This window comes from Colossoma macropomum, unplaced genomic scaffold, assembly GCF_904425465.1.
Source record: "Colossoma macropomum unplaced genomic scaffold, Colossoma_macropomum, whole genome shotgun sequence".
In the NCBI taxonomy this organism is placed as follows: domain Eukaryota; kingdom Metazoa; phylum Chordata; class Actinopteri; order Characiformes; family Serrasalmidae; genus Colossoma; species Colossoma macropomum.
Window position 1 is genome coordinate 2,321,514 of NW_023494791.1, and position 22,199 is coordinate 2,343,712.

At 39.3% G+C, this 22,199-nt stretch overlaps 1 protein-coding gene across 2 annotated transcripts in view; it reads right to left on the reverse strand.

Annotated features, from left to right (window-relative positions):
• Nucleotides 1-114: 114 nt before the first annotated feature.
• Nucleotides 115-22,199, reverse strand: part of tmem63ba (transmembrane protein 63Ba) — a 72,071-nt gene continuing 49,986 nt past the window's right edge. For both annotated transcript variants that reach the window (XM_036573640.1, XM_036573639.1), the window contains 11 exons: nucleotides 21,072-21,209; nucleotides 20,762-20,915; nucleotides 19,912-20,018; nucleotides 19,312-19,398; nucleotides 18,757-18,822; nucleotides 16,398-16,560; nucleotides 12,987-13,092; nucleotides 8,003-8,170; nucleotides 6,771-6,886; nucleotides 6,606-6,677; nucleotides 115-4,996 (listed from right to left, as the gene is read on the reverse strand). In XM_036573640.1, coding sequence (XP_036429533.1) covers nucleotides 4,817-4,996; nucleotides 6,606-6,677; nucleotides 6,771-6,886; nucleotides 8,003-8,170; nucleotides 12,987-13,092; nucleotides 16,398-16,560; nucleotides 18,757-18,822; nucleotides 19,312-19,398; nucleotides 19,912-20,018; nucleotides 20,762-20,915; nucleotides 21,072-21,209 — 1,357 coding nt within the window. In that variant the 3' untranslated portion in view covers nucleotides 115-4,816. The remainder of the gene's footprint in view (nucleotides 4,997-6,605; nucleotides 6,678-6,770; nucleotides 6,887-8,002; nucleotides 8,171-12,986; nucleotides 13,093-16,397; nucleotides 16,561-18,756; nucleotides 18,823-19,311; nucleotides 19,399-19,911; nucleotides 20,019-20,761; nucleotides 20,916-21,071; nucleotides 21,210-22,199) is intronic.

Consider the following 22,199-nt stretch of genomic DNA (forward strand, 5'->3'; position numbering starts at 1 on the left):
ACACTGAGTTTCAGCCTAAGCGTATTCTTCACTGAAATACGAGGCTACTTTAGTCCAGTAAACCAACACTTTCAACAAATAGAGCAGTGCTCAAAGAATCTCAAGGGCCAACTCCAGATTTCAGCAGTAAATGCTAATTTTATTGTTCAAAGGAATGGAAGATTCGGAGGACGACATTATACAAAAAGTCTTTTCCAGAGGCAGGGAAAGTCGAGATACAAAAACGTTTAACACAGAGTAGCACTGTTATCATTCCACAGCTGTGAGAAGGACCGAAATGGATCGTTTAGTGTTGCAGGAAAAGAAACATACCTTGGTTGAGTGTACATGTTTACAGTTTGAGCTTGATGTACTTAAATAACACAGTTTAGTCCTCATGAGATCAGTGTAGTGAGTATTTACACATTAAACAGTTCAAACAGCTCCTTTTTTTAGGCAAAAACAATGTGTAAGCAGCAACTGTGCCATCCCATGAAGAACTGCAGACAAATGAAATAAATAAAAGACTTTTAAACAAACAGAAACAGCCTACGGAGATGTGCACTTAAAGCACCGCCTCCGCATCGTATCTCTGGACCGTGTATCTCTGCCCTGATTTACAAAGCATTCCTACATTCGCCACTTACAGTGTCTAACTCTCCTTAGCGAGACAGTGATACCGAAGTCCTGCAGGACTCTATTGAACTGATGAGGGAATCGGCGCACAGCGTCCCGAGTCTGTACGGCAGCAAAAAACATGATCACGAGGGTTATTACCATTCGGAAATGAAAGATTAGCGAATTTACATAGTTTAAAATACGTTAAAATAAAGTGTCATTGCAAAAAGCTTTTAACCGCGTCGCCTCCTGTCGTCTAGTCATAGGCTCGCACGCTACTGACCGCAGCTACAAGACATTAGTGGCAGAAAATAGCAGTCCAGACATTGCACTGTAATTACTGTAAACAATTAGAATACAATGACAACTACAACATCTGGTAACACTTCACTGTAGGGCAGTGTTCATAAGGCTACATAATGCTTATACATAAACCTACATAAACCTTCATAAACACTTGTTCCAATAGGAGCCAGCTTTGATGTCAAGTTGACATAACATCAGTGTCAGGTGATATTTATGTTCAGTAACACTTTACTGTAGGGTGTGTTCATAAGGCTACATGACACCTACATAACGTTGCTGTTGGGACAAAACCTTTTATCTTCCGTTTCCCATTTTTTGACATCATTTGAAAAAGGTAGCCCTTTTTTTCAAAATTTCAAGATGAACGGACCAACAGAAATGGTCCAAAATTACAAAAAAGAGCACTTCTCCATTGACTTCCATTAAAGGTTAAGACGTTTTTCCTCATCCTGTAAAGTTACCTTTTTGGAGATTTGGAGAGGTTTTGTTCCAATAGCAGTGATAAGCTCGGCATGACAACTGACATAACCCTACATAAATGTTTATAAAAGCTTATTCCAACAGGCATCACCTGTCATAAAGGCTACTTTAGCTAGCTGTGATCACAACTGGGAAATGTAACTTTTATAGCGAACGATGCTGGTAGGAATAAGCATCTATAAACAATTATGTAGGGTTATGTCAGTTGTCATGGTAAGTTTATGTAGGTGTCGTGTAGCCTTATGAATGGTAACCCTTTATGCCTGATATTAGACTGTCATGACACCACGTTCACATTACCAGCCTGAAAAGGCCCAAATCCATTTTTCTGCCTTAATGCGACAGATCAGGGGCCGAAATTCAGAAAAAACTTGCGAAGGTTCTTAAGACAAACACTAAGAAGTTCATAAGAATGTTTTTAAATGCAATTCTCAAAAAAAAACAAACAAAAAAACACAAAAGTTCTCAAATATTCTCTCAAGATAATCTTATTTTCTTTAGAAAATCTTTTTTCTTACGTCAGCTATGTTGCATTTTACCATCTACCATAAACGATGCAAAGTTCATTTTTGTATTAACTGTTATTTCCGTTATTTAGCTTAGTCCACTCAGAGGAGCAAAATGGGGGGGAAACATCAAACCAAGTGTTGAAAAAAATGTAGTCAACCAAGATCTACAGCTGATGGTGGAAGAAACAGCCAACAGGGAAAAAAGCCTCCTTGGAAAATATGCTAACTGTGGGGTGACGGACGAGGATGAGCAGCAGAGGCAGCGCAGAGATAAACTGAGATGCTCACCTCGTCAACTCAACCTTTAAGAACGCAATATTTTCAAGAATACCAATCGTTCTTAGAATTATTCTTAAGAAAACAGTTAAGAAACGAAAACAAGAGGACTCTTAAGAAGTTATTGGAAGAATAACAATTTCTCGTAACTTTTTTCTTAAGAATGAAGTGAAGAAAAAACACATTTAAGTAGATTTTCTTTCTTAAGACAGTTTTGTGAATCCAGCCCGATATGAGCCACTTTCATGTGGATCGGATCCAAATCTTATTCACGGCCATGGGACCTTAATGAGACCGGTCAGAACGAAACTGAGGCGGGCAATATGACAACACTTTTTGATTTTGTTTTTCTGAGAATATGCTTGTCCGAGCATTTCATGGATATCGTCAGTACTTAAAGTTTTGTTAAAAAGTCTAATTAGTCCTGTTTATTTGGATTCAGAGCAGTACAGTATGTGAAATGATGAGTAAAAGTCATTGTAACCAGAGTTTTGATGGCAGCTTTTAAATACTTTTTGTGTTTTTCGTGAAAAAACGTCTTTAAATGTCATGATTTTTTTGCTGTCGCTCTCCCCCAGTTGGATGTGCGCACAGGTTCACAGGTTCGTTCACAGTAATGAACAATCAGGTTAGAAAGAACAGATCTGAGTAAAAAAATCGGAATTGAGCAACGAGGCTTGTAATGTGAACGCAGCCTTCATGGGGGTCATATGACAGACGAAAGTGAGCATGTTCTGTGGTACGGCGACATACACCAAGCTACAAAGTCAGCTGTTATAACATGCTTGTGCATTTCACCCAAAAATGTCACGAATCAACCCAGAGTCTGAACAAATCGAGCTCACCTGACACAACTGTTATGTCGACTCTGACAAAAGCAGCGTTTAATTAAATAACAGACGACACCTGTCAGTTAATAAATGTGTCAGTATGTTCATGTCAGCCATCATGATGAGCTTATGTAGGTGTCATGAAGCCCTATGAACACCACCCTACAAATAAAGTGATGCCAAATGATTTACTAACCGGTCAGTTCTAATTAAGGGGAAAACGAATACAGTAGTACTAACCGTTATTACGATTTACAAAAAGTGGTCAATGGTCTGTTTATTGCTATCACAGACACTTAACTGTTCTTTCGCTACTCTTTTCATGGTCGTTTATCTGTAGTCCACAACGATACAGACGTATCTCAGTTCTGCACGTTTCGCTGACTTTAAATTAGCTTTGCTTACTCAACCATTTATGGGAAACATTGTCCAGTTATTAATCAGGTTTAGATTCCAACATTATTTTAACCCCCTCAATGTCCACGTTTCTATAGCTTCACAATAACTCCGGCGGTTTGCACCGAAGTCCATGTAGTTACTGAATAATATCTGGATCTAAATAACCGGCCTGATTTTCAGCCGTTAACTTCATGACAGATTCCGAGAAAGGAGGGGTTCTGATTACTTAATATGCAAAAGAAAAACAGGAAGTTCATGAAGAAATCATGCTTCTGCAACAGAATAACAAAAAGGTATCCTCATTTAAAAAAAAAAACAAACAAAATGAAGTCAAATACCCAAATCTCATGCTAGAACGTGCAAGGAACTGACAAACGTACAGTCTGTCTTTGAGAACGTCCATCAACTTCAAGAACTAACATCACGTTACAATCAGGTATGAAGGTATATCTGTATATGAGGTGAGAAAAGCCCCACCACGTACTCTGTATGCAGTCCTGTCGGTACAATATACTGAATAATCCCACTGAAAGTGCGTCTCTGCAGCCTGCCAGATAAATATATCTATATCTGTAGATATACAGATGTAGATGTGGCGCTGTGCAGTTCGGTGAGACTGGTGTGTAAGTGTAGGAGAGTTGTCAGTTGTTTAGTGGCTCAGCTTCATGTACTGTATGAAAGAAGAACTTGGTGCTTGCCCATTTAAGTTAGCATTTAAGTTCGGTTACAGCCGAAGCCACAGAGAAGCAGTTCATCAAACGTCAGGAATAACAGAGTTTGCAGAGAAGAAAAAAACCTACCCATGCATTTCCAAATATCATTTCGGAGTGTTTCGAGTGAACCCCCAACTTCCGTCTTTAAAGAGAGACGACAGTGTTTGTTTCCGAGCCCATTATACTACAGATACTACTGATTAAAAACCCTTCGGCTGTTTCAGACAGCAGGACTAATGCATAAGAGTTCAATGCATAAATAATGAACAACCGACAATCAAAAGGATCGCATGACTCCTTCCTCTCAAAGCAAAAAAGAAAAACCGTCGAGTGCATTAATGCGGAGTAATGAAGCGCAAGAGACCCCCCGTCTTCGTCCCTGTGGCTCCCAGCAGGATGATTAGTGTGGGCGATCGTGACTCAGTAGTGAAGCAAGGTTCCCTGGTGAAGGTTAGTCTCGTGTTTTCGGTTAGTGCGCGACAGCGTGAGTGGCCTTTTTTCCATGTCAAGTAAGAAACAAAATGGTCAGGTCTGTTAGTGTTTTCTAGCTGCCCTCCAGGCCCGATGGAAGGAACGTATCCGGGTTTGTGAGGTTAGCACAAGGGTCCTGGAGCACAGCTTCAACTCTGCATGGTCTGTTTGGTTTGCTATATAGTCTGGCTAGCTTTATTCACTGGGCGCAGCGCATGCGGCGCTCCTGGAGGGGTCAGTGGTGCACCTCGTTGTCGATGAGGCTGTCCTCCCCCGACTGGAAATCTGCCTCGTTGACGGTCGAGCCCGGGCCGAGGATCTCCTCGTCCTGCGAGGATCCCTGACCGTCGTCCTCGCCGCTGCCCGAGCCCATCTCCTCTGAGGTCTGCTCCTGGAGGACCTGAGCGATGTACTTCTGCTGGGAAGAAAATAAGTGTGAATAAGTGAACAAATAAGGAAATAAATAAGAATAAATACAACAGAAAAATAATAATATAAAAATGTATTTTAATTTATTCATTTTCAAAGTTAAAAATTTAGTTTCAAATAAATTAAATTTTAAATTTAATCTTAAATCAATCTTTAAGTTAAATTAATTTAATTTTAACCATAATTTAAAATAAAATAAATAAATAAATAAATGCTAAGTGATCTATAATAGACTTTAATAAGTGAAATGATAAGGAAATAAATAAGAATAAATAAATCAGAAAAATAATTTCAAAATAAATCTAAATTAATTAATCATAGTTAAAAATTTAGTTTAAAATTTAATTTTTAATTTAATCTTAAATCTATCTTTAATTTAAATTAATTTAATTTTAACTATAATTGTAAATAAATAAATAAGTAAATAAGAAAATAAGAGCTAAGTGATATACCACAGACTTTCTGGCACTGCTGAAAATATCTATGAAAATCAACAATATAAACAAAATTCAGGGGCACTACTGCTATTTCTAACTATGCAATGTATGTTTGTACATTTTTTTGTTCCATTATCCTCACAGCACTAGGTCAAAACTAAAGAAAGAAACTCCAGAAGAAAAATGTCCTGTACCATTGACTACAATTGGGTTAATTTTTTCTGAAAAATCACTTCAAACTTTTTAAAAATGAGAACAGGAGCTGCACAACTTTCAACACTTCAACAGCAAGTCCATCTTTGCAAATCATTAGAGAAACAAAATCTGTTACAGCTGCATCAGTTCAGAGAAGCTCTACAGTTGTACTCATGTTTGAACACCCCCGTTTAAGCAGCTCTGTTAACGAATTCCTTCATTTAATTACAAAATGAGCAGGGTTCAGTTCAAAGCATATCGAGACCCGCAGGTTCTGCCAGACCGTTGCAGCTGTATGATGCAGACCCGAATACGGGTGGAGTGTTGACACACATCAAAACGGAGCAAACCAAAGAAAAGATCGGTCCGCACCTAACAAGGTAGGAGAAACACCCTGAGAAACCTTCCAATCTCTGACTGTCTGCTCTGCGCGCCGGCGGCTGCGCTGTCTCAGACTGATGACGTTTAACTAGCCTGTGACTGTGGTGTTTTCATTTATACGTTGCTACCGGCCCCCTGAGAACTACTGCCTCCCCCGAGTTCAGGCCTGCAGACCACTACAGGGTGCTTCATGGCCCACTGGTGGTCCGCAGCCCACAGGTTGAGAAACCCAGTTCTAGATGATGTACGTTAATTCTTTAAAGTCGAGCGATGTTTAAAAAAATCTGTGGTGTGAAGTTTGAGTTTTTCAAGTCACGTCGTCTTCTGTGAGTTTACTGGCTGGTTGCAAAGCAGGAATCTGATTACTGTCTGACTCATGTAGACCTGGAGTTTCCCCAATATCTGATTGCTCAAGTGCATGTAAATGCGTTGATCAGATTACTGACAAAATCTGATTTTCTGCAGTTATTAGATTATTAAGTGCATGTAAACACACTCAGTGTGACAGTGTGTGTGAGGAGTTTGTGTCAAAATGTACTGCACTGTCACAACACAATAAGGAACTTTGCCAAAGAAACTCACGGCAGATTTGGCAGGTGGTGAAATGCCTGGCGGCTGACCGTTCTCTACACCGTCCACGTCTTGGGTGTCAATCTATAAAGCAGGCAGAGAAGCACAAATTCTCAGAGAGATGTGGGAAAACAGGCCATTCATTTAATCCAAGCAATAATATTTGCAGAATCTCACCTTGTAATTGTGCGCGCTCAAGTACTTAAAATGCCCAAACACGACATGAGAGAGGCAGATTATGATGGTGACGATCAGAACCACAAATGTGAACAGTGAGGTGGCTGCGACAAACCCTGGGTAGATGAAAGAACAGGAAGAAAAACATTAGAGAATACGAGCACAGAGCGCTTAACGTCGTTTAATGCATACAGCAAGTTCCTGTTGAAAAATCAATATGATAAACAACAGAACTCAGAATAGACAGTATAAAAATACTGAATTAAGGTTAGAAGGCAGTTCCACCAATTTCTGCACAATTCACTCTTAATGTCATTAAAATGTAAACAGAGTCATTCAGAGTGGTTTGGTGTGAAACGCTCTGCTCTAGAGAAACTTACCGAGTCAGAATTGTTCACAGTGGTGGTGATAGGAACCAGACGTCCACCTCTAAAAGCTCCCTCACTGAAAGTTACTACATGAAATGGTTATGAATTCACTGCCTGATGTCTGAAACACTGTTTTACGATAGTTTTCACAAGATTTTGGTCCGAAATATTAATTTTTAAAATACATTAATGACAGAGGGGTACATTCATGGTGTTGAAAGCCATAATAATGCCTCCAAAAAACTTATTTTTCTGATTTTCCATTATTTAACCTACATTTTGGGCCTAAAACATATATATTTTTAAACCCATTCAGCACAGAGAGGTACACGCAGGGCACTGAAAGGCAGAATAGCCCCCACCCCATTTAAAGATTTATCACTATTTTACATCAACATATAAACTCAGAAGACTCGTGTAGGTTCACTGGTGGTTTTGGATAGTAAATAAAATGGCTATATTTGCGCTGAAGACATTGCGATCCCTGGTTAGTATTACCATGATTGTTAGAAGAAAAAAATATATACATAAATATACCAAAAAAGTGTGTGTGTATATATATATATATATATATATATATATATATATATATATACACACACAATTTTCTACAATGCACCATTTCACATCAAACCACAATGAATGACTTTGTCCTGTCAATGCAGAATTTAGAACCATGCAGACATTTGGGTGGAACTGTCCTTTCTTTAAGCTAATTCATTTATTTTGCTTCTGAATGTGTGGGTCACACCACTAAATGTTTGAGCATGGCAGAACAAACACTCCTGCCAAAATATATACCAAAAAAAAAACAAAAAAAGAAGGAAAATCTGAGAAAGGCTATTTCTCCAAAAGGCAGCTCACCTGCGCGTACAGTGGAGAAGAAAAGCAGCCAGAAGAGGCACAGAATTGGTGCGGCAACCACCTGGTTTACAGCTCCGGAGTGGATCTTCTTGTCCAGTTTAGAGGGCAGGTAAGCGTAGTACATATTATATCTGTCCACCAAGTGCTTTAGCAGCATGTACATCAGACCTAAACGGTGGAGAGAGCAGGAGGGAGATAAGTAGTGTAAATATATTGGTGAATCTAAAGAGCTCCTCAGTGAGTCCAGTTTGCTGAGTGCAATGCATTAACCTTTTAAAATCTCAGCCTTATTAGGCGACAAACACGTTACCAGGCTGAACTGGCATTAACCTCATTAATTATTATGGTGGCACATCTGATTTTTTCAGAGCTGCGTGGCACACAAATCTAATCTTTTCAAATCTGATCTGAGCCACTTTCATACGTGGTCCTAGATTGGATAAATATCAGGGGCCGTATTACAGAAAATTCTTATCTTTTTTGTCAGAACTTTAGATCTGACAAGTCAAGATAAGACTTTTCATAAATTTGTATCACAGAAGCAAATCCTTAATTTAAGAATCTTATCTTACAGCAACTTTTTTTTATCTCAAGTTAGGAAATCTTAACTTACTCAAGTCGATAATTAACTGTCGTGTCTGTTACCTAGCAACCGACCATACGCGCACAGCTGAAACGTAAACACGTAATCAAGTTAGTGAGCCAGACAGCTGACGTTAGCTACCATTACTGATGTAAAAAAAAGGCAAATAAAACTAAAGCGCGATAAACAGAAAGTTAAGAATATTGTGGCAGCGTTTTGTGCTGTTAGCACGTCAGAGCGTCGCCACTTTCAGTTTCGGTCTCCATTTCCCAAACGCTTTAGCCGAGCGCGCTAACGTTACTCGTCCTAATAAACAGACACACGTTCAGCTCCGTCTCCTCATTATTCACCACCATCACTGTAATATTTCATCATCAACATTAACACACGAAGCTAATCAGAGTGACGGTGGAGATCGAGTCTGCAGAGTCTGGGCTTTTAAACGCTGTTAGAAATAAAACTCAGCCAAAGCTCCGTTTTCAGTGTAGATAAATGTGTACAGTGAATAATGCTGGCTATCACTGCATAAAACAACAGAAACAGACGTTAAATAAAACAATTAAAACAGAAGTTCAGACGCTCTGGGGTTTATTTTAAAGTTAAGAAAATATTTAGGATATTTTGGCAACTTAGGATGTTTCTGTAAAACCGTTTTCTTATCTAGAAATAAGATCATACATTTAAGAACTGTTGTTCTGTAATGGCTTCTGTCCTGAGTCTAAACTGAAGTTGCCATGACAACAAAGCAGATCTCAGACTTAAGAATTTTCTGTAATACGGCCCCAGATCTGTGGCCATGTGACCTAATTAGAACCTTCAGATCTGAATTCATGTGGCTTTTTTCACTAAACGTGCAGCATCCTTCAGTATTTTCACGTGGGGCTGAAAGATCAGTCGTTTTCATACTGAAATCGCAATTTGAAATTTGAATTATCGAAAAGTTGTCTTCAGTTTTAAATGGGCAAATATAATAACACTGAGCTTGTGAACTGCCTGTAGATGAGTGAGACCAATCAGAAGCTACAAAACCCACATGTTCTGTGTGTGACATCACAACCATCACAGCTAACTGGTGGTCTGGCGCACTCAGAGTTCAAGCTTTATGCCAGAAAAATGGTATATGCTGCTCTATTTGGCAAAAAAACCAGGCCTGGAAATTAATTTATTGAAAATAATTGTATTTAAATATTGCCACCACAATACTGGTCAGAAAATCGCAATTAAGATATTTTCCCCAAATCGTTCAGCCCCATTACCGAGGCAGCAGTGCCAGACCTGAAGTCTGTACCAGTAAAGGCTGCATAAGCATCTGACCCTTTTTCACTGTCGTCTCGCTCTAATAATAAACAGCTGAGAGCTGCTCAGGGCTAATTCTTCTCGTTCTTACGCACACTTATGATTAGTTTGCTGTTCATGACACACGGGGTTCACTCACATGACGTTACTGATTAGGACATGAGAATGTGGCTCGTTTCAGGACTCAGGTTTGTTCATATTACAGACAGATTTGAGGCAGAAAGATCAGATCTGAGCAAAAATCGGCTTGTAATGTGAACGTAGCCTTACTAAGGCTTATTATTCAGTAACTACACAGACTACAATACAAACTGGCTGAGCTATTCTTAGGTTATAGGAGTGTGTAGCAAACTTTGGACCTGCGGGTGTGTCCTGGCCATTTGAGGGGTTAACGAAATGCCCTTTGAAGTAATGTTATATATGTGTCCACTAGGGGGAGCCATAAAATATAAAACTGGTCTCAGATAAACAACCATCAAAGCATTGACTTAGATTTCAATTATTGCTTAGCATGTTTATAAAATCTCACTGGTTTTCATAAATTTCTATTTCTCATTTGTTTCTCTGACAGGCCTCTAACAGCAGCCAGTGACTGTAAGAGTAACAGTAGTTCTTCTGTTCTTATTCCATGTTCATTTCTGTATATTCATTGTGAGGCCTTTATTCTTTATTCATATTGCTCTTGTTGTGTTATTGTTTTGCTAATGCTTTGAATGTGGGCTCACTATTTGGCAAGCAGCAGGTCAGTGTTGCCCTTCTTATTTATGTGCTGTAACTGCTTATTAAATGTTTTTTAAGGTGTTTATAATCTAATTAATAAAGTAATTTTAATTAACACAATCATAACCTACTTTATTTTTGTTGTAAGTCAGTGGAACCAGACTTTTTTCCGAAGTCATTTTGGGTCATTTCTTTTGGTCCATTCATCATGAAATTTACATACTTTGTAAAGAGCAACAGGCGTTTTCAAATTATGTCAAAAACTGAAAAATGACAAAAATGGAGATACGAGGTTTTCTTCCAACAGCAGTGATTTTGAAAACGTTTTATAATCGCCAATTAGGGACATCTATTTAACTGTATCCCTAATAATAATCAAAATATCAACTATAGTTATAGTTCTGAAAGCTGACTGGTCAAGCCAAGTTTGAGGCTATCCTAAAATATTTGATGTATGCACAAATATGCCTGCACACATCAGTGTTCCTTGTACTGAGCGTGGAATGTAGTACTGATGGGTGGAATGCATGGTAAACAGCCTGAAACCATTTTAAACAAAGGCTGTGTGAGAACCCAGTTAAACTGAAGCGCTGAGAGCTGTATGTTCATAATTACAAGAACAAATAGTAAAAGTTGACTAAAGATCTGGAGTATATAATAATGAGGTAGTGAAAGTTCTATAATCTGAAGTTCTCAGTTATATTTATCACTCATAACTCGTACTTCTCTATAATTCTGCACACTCATGCGTGATTTCCTCACACGCCTGCTCTCCTGGAGAACACGGACCAAACAGTCGTGTGTTTTGTCACTTGTGGACGTTTGCTTAATCATTGTAGTTGTAACATCATCCTCTTGAAAAGACTCCTGATCACCACTGTTTTTAGCTGGATGCTTTATTTTTCAGCAGGTCTATCGATCACAGGGGTCGGCGACTTGCGGCTCTTTTACTGTCCTGTTGCGGCTCCACAGCAGAATTAAATTTTTAGGTAAAAATAAAATAATCCTCCCTTACAGTAAAATAAAGCTCTGCCTGTCATTTTAACATAGTTTTATCAGTAAATGGTTTAACCTCTTCAACTCCTTGACTCCACCGGTGGTTCCAAAACACACTTCGTCATATTCTTCATAACTTTCATATTTCATAAGCTACATTCTCAGTTTTTGTTCTACTGAAAGTCGACCCATTTTTCCACAAATCTGGGCTATAAACTATAAACAGATGGCGTCTCTTCAGTGATCTGCTCTGTAAATATTTTTATAAAATAATACAAAGAGCGTCTAAGATTTTTGGCTTTCAGCAGTGAATTGTAAGCATATAGCAATATGTGTGATCATAAAACATGTTCTGTTAATTTGAGGGGAACTTTTACAATAAATAAATAAAATAAAAATTTACATTTATTTCATGCAGTTACTGAATAATTTGCCTTACGATTTGGTCATGTGAAATTCAGATTAACTCTGAAGACTGGTGCACAGACTGCTGGTCACCATAGCAAAACAGACAACAATCTCGTCTAGCTAGTAGCTATTGAAAAGGCAAAAAGAGAGATATAAGACAAACATTGATAATTTGGAGACAAATGGACTCGTGTGCGTTTATAGTCACTCCAGCTGGTTTCCTGATACGTTTAATCTGCAAAGAGAAACTGACAAACACTAAAAGGTCATGAAACTGAAGTCAGTTTCTCATTCGCCAGCTTCTCATTTGAATTTTTCCATTCCACCTTAAATGGTACAGCAGTTACATTCTGGCACCTTAGGCACCATTTAAGGTGGAACGGGAGAATTTGAACAAGAAGCTGGCGAATGAGAAGCGACCTCAGCCTCGTAAAAAGTTGAACGTTGAGAGACATTTTACAAGAAACTGTGCTACTTTTGAGGAAAAGTTTCCTGCTGGAGATGTGAGAAAAGCAGCTATAGCTGAGCTAAAGATTAAAGCAGAGCAAAGTAAGCCTGAGTTTTGTTTATATTATCATTTTTAGCCTATACTAGCACATCAGCACATACTGAGACACATTTACAGCCAAGATGGTGAAACAGACATAAAATGTTATGCCTCTTAAGGTGGTTTAATTTTTGTAGAAAGGACAAAATGGCTCTTCTTACCATTTATGTTGTGACAACAGTTCCTCAACCTGAACAATAAACCCACCTAATTAAATAGGAACTGTTTTTGTTATTAAATAAAAATAAAGATTTTTAACTGACCCCACACTTACCTATCAGCTGAATATTCGTTGGTTAGTGATTGGTTAATCATTTATATCCGTACTGACAATGCAAACATGATCAAATCTACTTCAGTTATTATTTCATTAGTTTCATAAACAGTATAAAGTGCCACTCTTTTCTTTTTCAAGCTGGATTTGAGGAGCTTACCAAAAGGAACGATGATGGGGCAGGTGATGCTGTAGGTCATGACTACCGTGAAGACATTCATCAGCCAGGCGTACGCCGCCCCGAACTGGAACTCGTACGCTTGATGCTGCACATCAGAACATCACCATCGTCAGCATGTTGTGTTAATATGTATGAGAGCATCTACTACACTGATCCCAAACTTCATGACTGTTCACACTGAATCCTGAACAGCAGTGTTGAACACTCGTCTAATACCGCACACTTAAAACGGTTCTTTAAAGGTTCTTTAACAAAGAAAATGGCACTATATAGAACCATGAACACTCAAAGAACCTTCTGCAAGACTACTGCATTGTGAAAGTTCTTCAGATTGATGGAAAATGTGCATGAACGTGCTATAGACAGTTCTACATAGAGCCTTTTGAAAGGGTTCTGTAAAGCGTTCTTCTATTGTAACAAGCCTGACATCACAACAATATAAGAACACTATTTGGTGCTATACAGAACCATTTAGAGCACATTCTCCATCAATCTGAAAAACCCTTTCATGGTGCAAAGAACCCTTTAATCATGCAGAGGGCTCTTTGAGTGTTCATGGTTCTCTATAGAACCTTTTCTTTACTAAAGAACCATCTTTATTTAAGAGTGTAGATGGTTCTATATAGAACGTTTTTGAAAAGGGTTCTATATAGCGCCAAAAAAGGTTCTCATCGTAACAATAGAAGAACCCTATTTGGTGCTAAACAGAACCCTTTTCAAAAAGGTTCTATATAGAACCATCGACAGCACATTCTCCATCAATCTGAAAAACACTTTAATGATGCAAAGAACCCTTCAATCACGCAAAGTGTTTTTGAGTGTTCATGGTTCAAAATAGAACTATTTTCTTTACGAAAGAACCCTTGAAGAACCATCTTTTTTAAGAATGCAGATGGTTCTATGTAGAACCTTTTCGAAATAGCACCAATAAAGCTTCTTCTATTGTAACAAGCCTGACATCGTAACAATAGAAGAACTTTTTTTGGTGCTATATAAGAACGCTTTTCAAAAAGGTTCTATATAGAACCATATACAGGACACTCTCCATCAAGCTGAAGAATGCTTTCACAATGCAAAGAACCATTCAACCATGCAAAGGGTTCTTTGAGAGTGTTTTCTTAATTAACCATCATTTTTAAGTGAGCACTCATGCAACTTTGTCGTCTCGAAAGCATCTAATAAAATCGACTTTTACATCGTCTTCTGTTGTTTTTCTCAGCGAAGCGTCTGCAGGAACAGTATATCAGACCTTAGCTCTGAGTTTATCTTAGCACAGATAGAAAATCTTCATGCATTTGGCAGATTGTTTCAGACACTGCTGACGTTATTTTAAACAACGCGTATTTATTTATTTGTAATTAGCGTAATTATTTGAGTGAGAGCTAACCAACTTAAAACTTAACTTTTCTTAAATTTTGAGAACTGTTCTGTATCCCACACTGTAAGAAATAAAGGTTCTGTTCAGGTACATTTTTGTTCATCAAGGTACAAACAGTGTAAATGTTCCCTCAAAGCTCCAACAGTGGTTTTAAGGTCTGATTGTGAACCTTAAATCAGTTTCTCCAGGTGAAAAGTTCGTATTTGTACCTTTTCATAACCGAATGTTTTAAACAGAACAATAAAATAAAAGCCTGGAGACGAGACGGGGTGTGTGGAGTCAGTACAGCTCAGAACATATCATTTCAGTGGATTATGGTTCAGTTATGTTCCCTGACTAAAGGTACTGAGATGGAGCGTTGAGGGAACCACACCAGTGACGAGAGGGGAACTGACCCAGAGACAGTTTCGTACCTTTATTTCTGAGAGTGTAAGAAAACACAGCTAAGCACTGAAGCCTTCTTTTTTGTTGTTCTCTATGACCCTCACTGTCTGACAAGACGCCAGCCAATAACATTCGTAGAGAATCGGAATCTAATGAGTTGTAACTGGATATGCTTCTTTGGCAATATTCGCTGGGCTATTCTATTAATAATTAATTTAATCAAGCTATTGATAGGCTGGTTCTGCCCCACAGTCATATGGTAGTGAATGTGCTTCAGGGCTGCACAATATGGACATAAAACATGATGAAGCCCTTGAATATCACGATATAAGAAGTGGTAAATTACAATTAAAATAGCATCTCTCTGACTGGATGTGCCGCAAATACAGACCTTTTTCTGTGCAAACAGGATTCTAACTAACCTCTCCTTTAAGCAAAGAGCTAAAAATGCAAAATTACATCTGAAAAGCTGAGAAACAGTAATTCCGTTTTCCTGAATAGCTTTTGCTACAAAAATGACAAAATGAGAATAATCATCATGTTTTAAGTATTTTTACAGGTTAGTGGTTCAGGGGGAGCACGGCTCGAGCACAGCGCAGGGAAGCACTCGTCAGCTATTAACGCTTTATTCCCGCCAATCTAATTACGCCACTTTGGTGCTGCATGAAGCCCTGAATGATATGTTTATTGCAGAAAGTCATATTGTGATAACAATATACACCAATCAGACATAACAATATGACCACCTCCTTGTTTCTACGCTCATTGTCCATTTTATCAGTTCCACTTACTATATAGGTGCACTTTGTAGTTCTACAGTTACAGACTGTAGTCCATCTGTTTCTCTGATACTTTGTTAGCCCCCTTTTACCCTGTTCTTCAGTGGTCAGGACCCCCATGGACCCTCACAGAGCAGGTACTATTTGGGTGGTGGATCATTCTCAGCACTGCAGTAACACTGACGTGGTGGTGGTGTGTTAGGGTGTGTTGTGCTGGTCTGAGTGGATCAGACGCAGCAGTGCTGCTGGAGTTTTTAAACACCTCAGTGTCACAGCTGGACTGAGAATAGTCCACCAACCAAAAATATCCAGCCAACAGCGTCCTGTGGGCAGCGTCCTGTGACCACTGATGAAGGACTAGAGGATGACCAACACAAACTGTGCAGCAGCAGATGAGCTATCGTCTCTGACTTTACATCTACAAGGTGGACTGACAAGGTAGGAGTGTCTAATAGAGTGGACAGTGTGTGGACACAGTGTTTAAATACTCCAACAGCACTGCTGTGTCTGATCCACTCATACCAGCACAACACACACTAACATGCAGATGGACTACAGTCTGTAACTGTAGAACTACAAAGTGCACCTATATAGTAAGTGGAGCTGATAAAATGGACAATGAGCATAGAAACAAGGAGGTGGTCAGAATGTTATGCCTGATCGATATATATATATATATATATCCAAGGGGGTTGGGTGAAACATTTGAGCCGGTTAAAATTAGACCCCCTTGGATACGCCTCTAAAAGTGCACCTGTATGGTTCAAAACAGCTGAACCTAAAAATTGCAACTGACTGTGAATGTAAAAATACAGCACTGGGTTGTAGTTTGTGGAGGAGATCCAGTACCTTCTTTACGTTGCGTCTCTCGGCTGCAGAGCGAGCCAGGCAGAGGCGGATCATGTACATGAGCAGGCCTGGGATGCGTAACAGGTCCATAGCATTACCGATGAAGGCTGAGGCGATGACGTAATTAACGAAGAAGGCTCCGTTGTCAGGGAGGAACACACATCTGAAATGGTGAGGAAGACAAACATCTTACTAAAGATCTGGAAACACACTGTTAAAAACCATTTGCCAAACAAATTCATATTTCAGACAATAATAATAATTATAACAATAATAATAAGAAGAAGAAGAAGAAAAGAAGAAGAATTATAGGATTTATTTAGAAGTGCCTTTCAAGACACTACAAGACATTAAAAGCCCAACAAAATATTATACAAAAAAAAGGAAAATAAATGTGTTAAATCACATCAGATTAAAGAAAAGAGTGAATAAATACGGTTATGAAATCAGTCAAAGGCAAACTGAAAAAGATGAGTTTTGAGATCAGATTTAAAAGTAGATAAAGATGTACAAGTGCGCAGTTTATGGGGAGAGCATTACAGAGCTTTGGGCCAGTGGCCCTAATTGTCATTTCACCAATAGGGCTGAAAGATTAATCGTTTTTATATCAAAATCGCTATTTGAAAGAGTGCAACTTTCAGCTGCAATTTTTATTATAGTCTTTCAGTCTATTAACGACACCGTTGCAAGTTTTAAGTAGGGAAATTTTATCTAATAACACAAAGCTTGTGAACTGCTTTTAAACGAGTTTGAATAATCAGAAGCAAACATCCATGTGCTGTGACATCACAACCATAAATAAATGACAGGCTGGTGCACTGTGTGAGAAGCTCAAGTCTCAGCCAGAAAAAGTAGAAGCTGGTCTTCTTAGCCAATAAAAGCGCCTATATCTTGGTTTATAGAAAACAACTGCAATTTAAATTAGATTTAAATGAGATATTTTTGTTCTGCCCTAATCACCAACAGAACAAAGGCTGGACCACAATTATATTCGTACCAGTACGATTGGAGTAAATTACAAAGGCTTTGTTCACACAGCAGGTAAAAGTGGCCCAAATCTGATCTTTTTCTCCATATGTGACACAGATGTGTGTCTGTGTGTCAGTGTGAACAGATAAACACACTGAATCTGACATTTTCAGTTCCGATTTGAGACGCTTTCATATGTGATACTGAAATCTGAAACGTATCTGGTCTGCGGCAACGCGACTCCATCTGAACAGCCAGATCGGAATTCATGCGACTTTTACATCAAACCAACTCGACATTCGTCATAATTCCGCACTGCTGAGACTCAAACATTTCGGCTGATGTTTCAAAAAATTTAAATAAAATAAAAAAGTCAAGTCGAAGTTTATTAACAGGTGTCGTCACAAAGCAGCTTCACAGAAAAATCTGGGTCCGAGCCCCCATGAGCGTCGCCGATGGAGACAGTGGCAAGGAAAAACTCCCTAAGAGCAAGAAGAAGAAACACTGAGATGAACCAAGACTCAAAAGGGGAACCCATCCTCCTCTGGTCGACACCGGATAGGAAACAGCGCTAGTATAAAATGTTATAATACAAAACGGGGAAAAACAGGCGGAGCAATGGTTAATTAGATAGTTTGAGTTTATGCAGCAGCAGCAGCAGCAGCAGGAGGGTCAGTTCATGCAGGTGAGGTTGTTGTACAGGGTGAAGGTCCATGGTGGTCAAAACAGTCAATCAGAAGAGACTCATCCAAAACCCTCCGTGTTCGAGAAGATTTTGAAAGAAATGGCGAACGCGGCCGCAGGAGAACGAGGCTGCAGCGTCACAGAAGAGTTAAAAGTCTGAAAGCAAAGTTTAAAGAATTCGAGGACGCGAACCAAAGAAGAGACCGTGGCTGAATAATGTGCCCTTTTTCCCCTCCTGTGAGTCAGTTTAGGAGATGATCTGTTCAGACTGTCGCATATAGATCACATTTAAAAGATATTGTGGACAGCCAAACAAAAAAATCAGATTTGGTGAGAAAACAAGATTTGGGCCACTTTTACCTGCTGTGTAAACGTAGCCATACACAAGGAGGGAGCAGCCCACGGAGAGACTGAAACACTTTACATCGTATATAAAAAAAATGTACAGGGAGCAAAAAAATGCACATTTTCACTTTCCGTTCTTAGAGTACAAGACCGATGAGGTACTCCATGAGGCGATGAGACGCCGATGAGGCGTCTCTGAGCCTGAGCTGCGTCTATTACAGAGCTGTTACTGTGCAGATGCCAAATGTATTTTGTACGTCAGAGATGAGAAACTAACACAGTGTTACCGATTTGACATCACCTAATTCAAAATAATCCCATAGTTTACAAGCCAAAACTGCCTGCTTTTGTACAAACTTACTCAAATCTCACTGTTGCTTTATCCAGGAATGTCTTGTCAAAAAGCCAGCGGAAGAACACATCCAAGCTACAGCAGGAAAGAGCGATCACAGAACACGTTATAAAAGTGACACAGAACATTCTGTTATAGTTAAAATACTAACTTCCAAAGTAAAGATTGCCTGTACTGAGAAAAATGCACCGTTTTCATTTGCACTTCATATGAAATATGTACAGTACTATGTAAATGTCAGAGACCACCTTTCTGTCCCTTAATTTCCAGCCAAAACCTCCATTTAGTACAACATATTCATATTTCAGGAGATATTTCTGAGGAGATTAGATACAAGATAATCCACTTGGGTAAGGAAGGAGAATGTCAAAAAAATGAATAACTTGTTTTGTCTGGAAACTAAATAAGTGAAGGGTGGTCTCTGACTTTCCTTCATAGTGTCACTATTTCAGCTGGTTGTAAATAATCTATGAGGAATTTAGCACTACACATGTAAACAGTCAGATGTTTCTGGACTGTGCTTTTCTTCTGGTCACTGTGGAGTTGTATATGAAGCAGACATACCTGCTGAGTCCCAGAGACGGCAGCAGGAGGACCATGAAGATGAGGAAAGTGTAGCACTTGTGCATGGTGGTCCTGTTCTCTCCAGAGCTGTGTCAAAATCCCAGAAACACCAGGGTCAGAAGGCACATTGCAGCTGAAAGCATGGGTCTAACAAGCATGTGTTTTCCTACACACACATATTCATGTAATATATATATATACATATTATGTAAACAAATCAAACCAATCTGAAAGGCTTTGTTTACATCTCAACCATTCAATTATGTCCATTGTTTTTGAGAAATCAGTGGAGATCCCCTTTAACACTGATTTAAAGATTTAGCATTTACTACATTTATGTATCTTCTACTTATTAACTGTGCAAAGTAAATACAACTACTAATAAAAATAAAAATGTGAATATATTTGAATATTTGACGAACAATTGGGTAAGTCGTATTTAATTTCTGAGCCCGTCTGACAGCCCTACTGCTCAGAGAAAAGCAAAGATTGTTGTAGTGTCGTGTTTTGAGGGGGGACCACGAGACAGGCCTTCACGAACCAGTGCTGTGGTGAGTGTTTGTGTGAAAGTGAGAGGGAAGGCAGGGATAAAGTGTGTACCGTGTCCAGTGGGCCTCGAAGAAGGCGGAGTAGTAGACGATGGTGGGTAACAGGGCCGAGAAGCTCCACAACAGCAGGGTGGGGAAGAATTGGGTGATTATGGGATTCTGGAGGTCCACACCCAAGCAGGACAGTGGAGGGGAAGGACACAGTGAGGATGGGAGTGACAAAGGTCATCAGGACTATGAGCACATTTGGATCAACATCAGTTCATTACGTCCCATTTTACTGAAGATGTGACCTAAAACAACAACTGGAAGTACATTCCTTCTAGTTCACAGGCGTCCTGGAGGGCCGTCACCCCGCAGAGATTAGCCTTCACCTCGCACACCAAGTTCAACTCGTCAAGGCCTCGGCCAATAGCTACTTAGTTGAATTAACTGGCCAATCAGGATTTTTTTTCCTCCGTGCTACCTAGGTAGATATAGTTAAGCGAGCTCTCCTACTGGTTAGGACTTCAGGAGCTAGACTGAAGACCTTACAGGTTAGATCAACAGCCTAATACAGCCTAATATGAAGTGATGGAGGAACAAATCAATCACATTTTAGGACCAATTTTGTGAGGGAAAAAAAAAAAATCACTCCAGGCCCTCTGAAAGTTCTATATATGTCACTATGACAATATTTGTTAATAATAATAATAATAATAATAATAACAAAACAACAACTATTATTGTTATTCTTCTTCTTATTATTATTTCTACTACTACTACTATATCAGCATGCATCCCTATTGAAGATGATATGGCCTATAATATTAACAACAATTGGTTTCAACTAGATTCACATGATCCAACAGGCGTGAACTGTGGTAATTCAGACTGACCCCTTTTTTTCGTGCTGCACTTACATTTAGGTACTCCACAGGCTTTGTGACGTTGAACTTGTCCATGGTGGAGATGATGATGGCAGGTGTAGTGAGGAAGAAGAGAAGTATGAAGAGAAAGCAGTTGATGATGAAGCAGCGGAGCCACCAAGTCAAGCCACCAATGGACAAGTGCTCCCTGTAGGATGAAGCGCAGTGTTTTTGGATCAATAGCACTCCATGACCTGTGTACTTGTGTGATGACGAGGTACTTCTCAAAGGACTGATTTTAACAGGATTGTATGTCGTGTCTGTGGATAAAGAGGGTCTGAACGTTCTGGACAGAAGCTCTTACCAGTAAACATTCTGCGGGTCAGGAGCGTAGGTGACCGTCCAGTTGAAGGTTTGGAGGATGCTGCTGAACGGTGAGGATTTGGGCTCCCGGCGACAGTGACAGCCTTGGCACTGACATGCATTGAAGTCCTTCAGAATACTAGAGACAGAGACAGAGTAAAAATATAAAGCGTTGAATAAGGGAAGAATGTAATAAAATAACACAAACATTATTTTCACAATGACGATGGAGCCACAGTGTTAAGGCACAATCCCATTTCCTATTTTCACCCCTACCCCTTGTTTTCAGGTGTCACTTTGCCCCTTGGAACTGCCCCTTGGCTTGGCCTTTAGAATGAAACTGTTTTTGTTGCTGTGGCTTTAAGACTGATATATGTAAATGAGCTCTGTTCTAATCGACTGCCATGTATTGTGCCTCATTCAAGAAGCAGTACAAGCTGAAACCCTCCGTAGTAACTTCAGCATGAAAGAGTGGGGCTGAACTGTTCTCGCCTGAATAGATTGATACATGCAAATGTGTTGGTTTTCATTGAGTTAAGTGGGAAAAACATACGGTCCAATCCCATTTCTTATTTTTACCCCTACCCCTTGTTTTTGAGTGTCACCTTGCCCCTTGAACCTGAGTTACAAGGGTCAGTGGTTGAAATCTTCCCTGCCAGTCTGCAGTGACAGCAGAGGAGGGTAAAGTTCAGCTCCTCACTGCTGGGCTTTAGTTACATTTAGGGCATCATATGCCTTCAAAGAGGGGGGCAATTATTTATTATCAACCACCCCAATTCTTCAGTGATATGAAGCTGAATTCAGCTATTTGCCAGCTTCCTGTTCGAATTTTCCCATTACACCTTAAACAGTGCAGCAGTTAGAATTTTCGTGCCTCAGAACTGCTGTAGCATTTAAGGTGGAACAGGAAAGTTAGCTAGCTAGCTATCACAACATCAGCATTCTACTAGCGATTTTTAATGCTTGTTAAGAAGAAAAGGACCATAATACACTGAAACGACATTAAACTAAGATAAAACAATGGTTATCTTAATTTTTAACACAGAAAATTCTCACATTTGTGGGTTTCTTTGGTCTCTTGTTCTCCATCTTGCCGGTTTTTCTTTTTTTCTCATATCTCTCTGTTTGG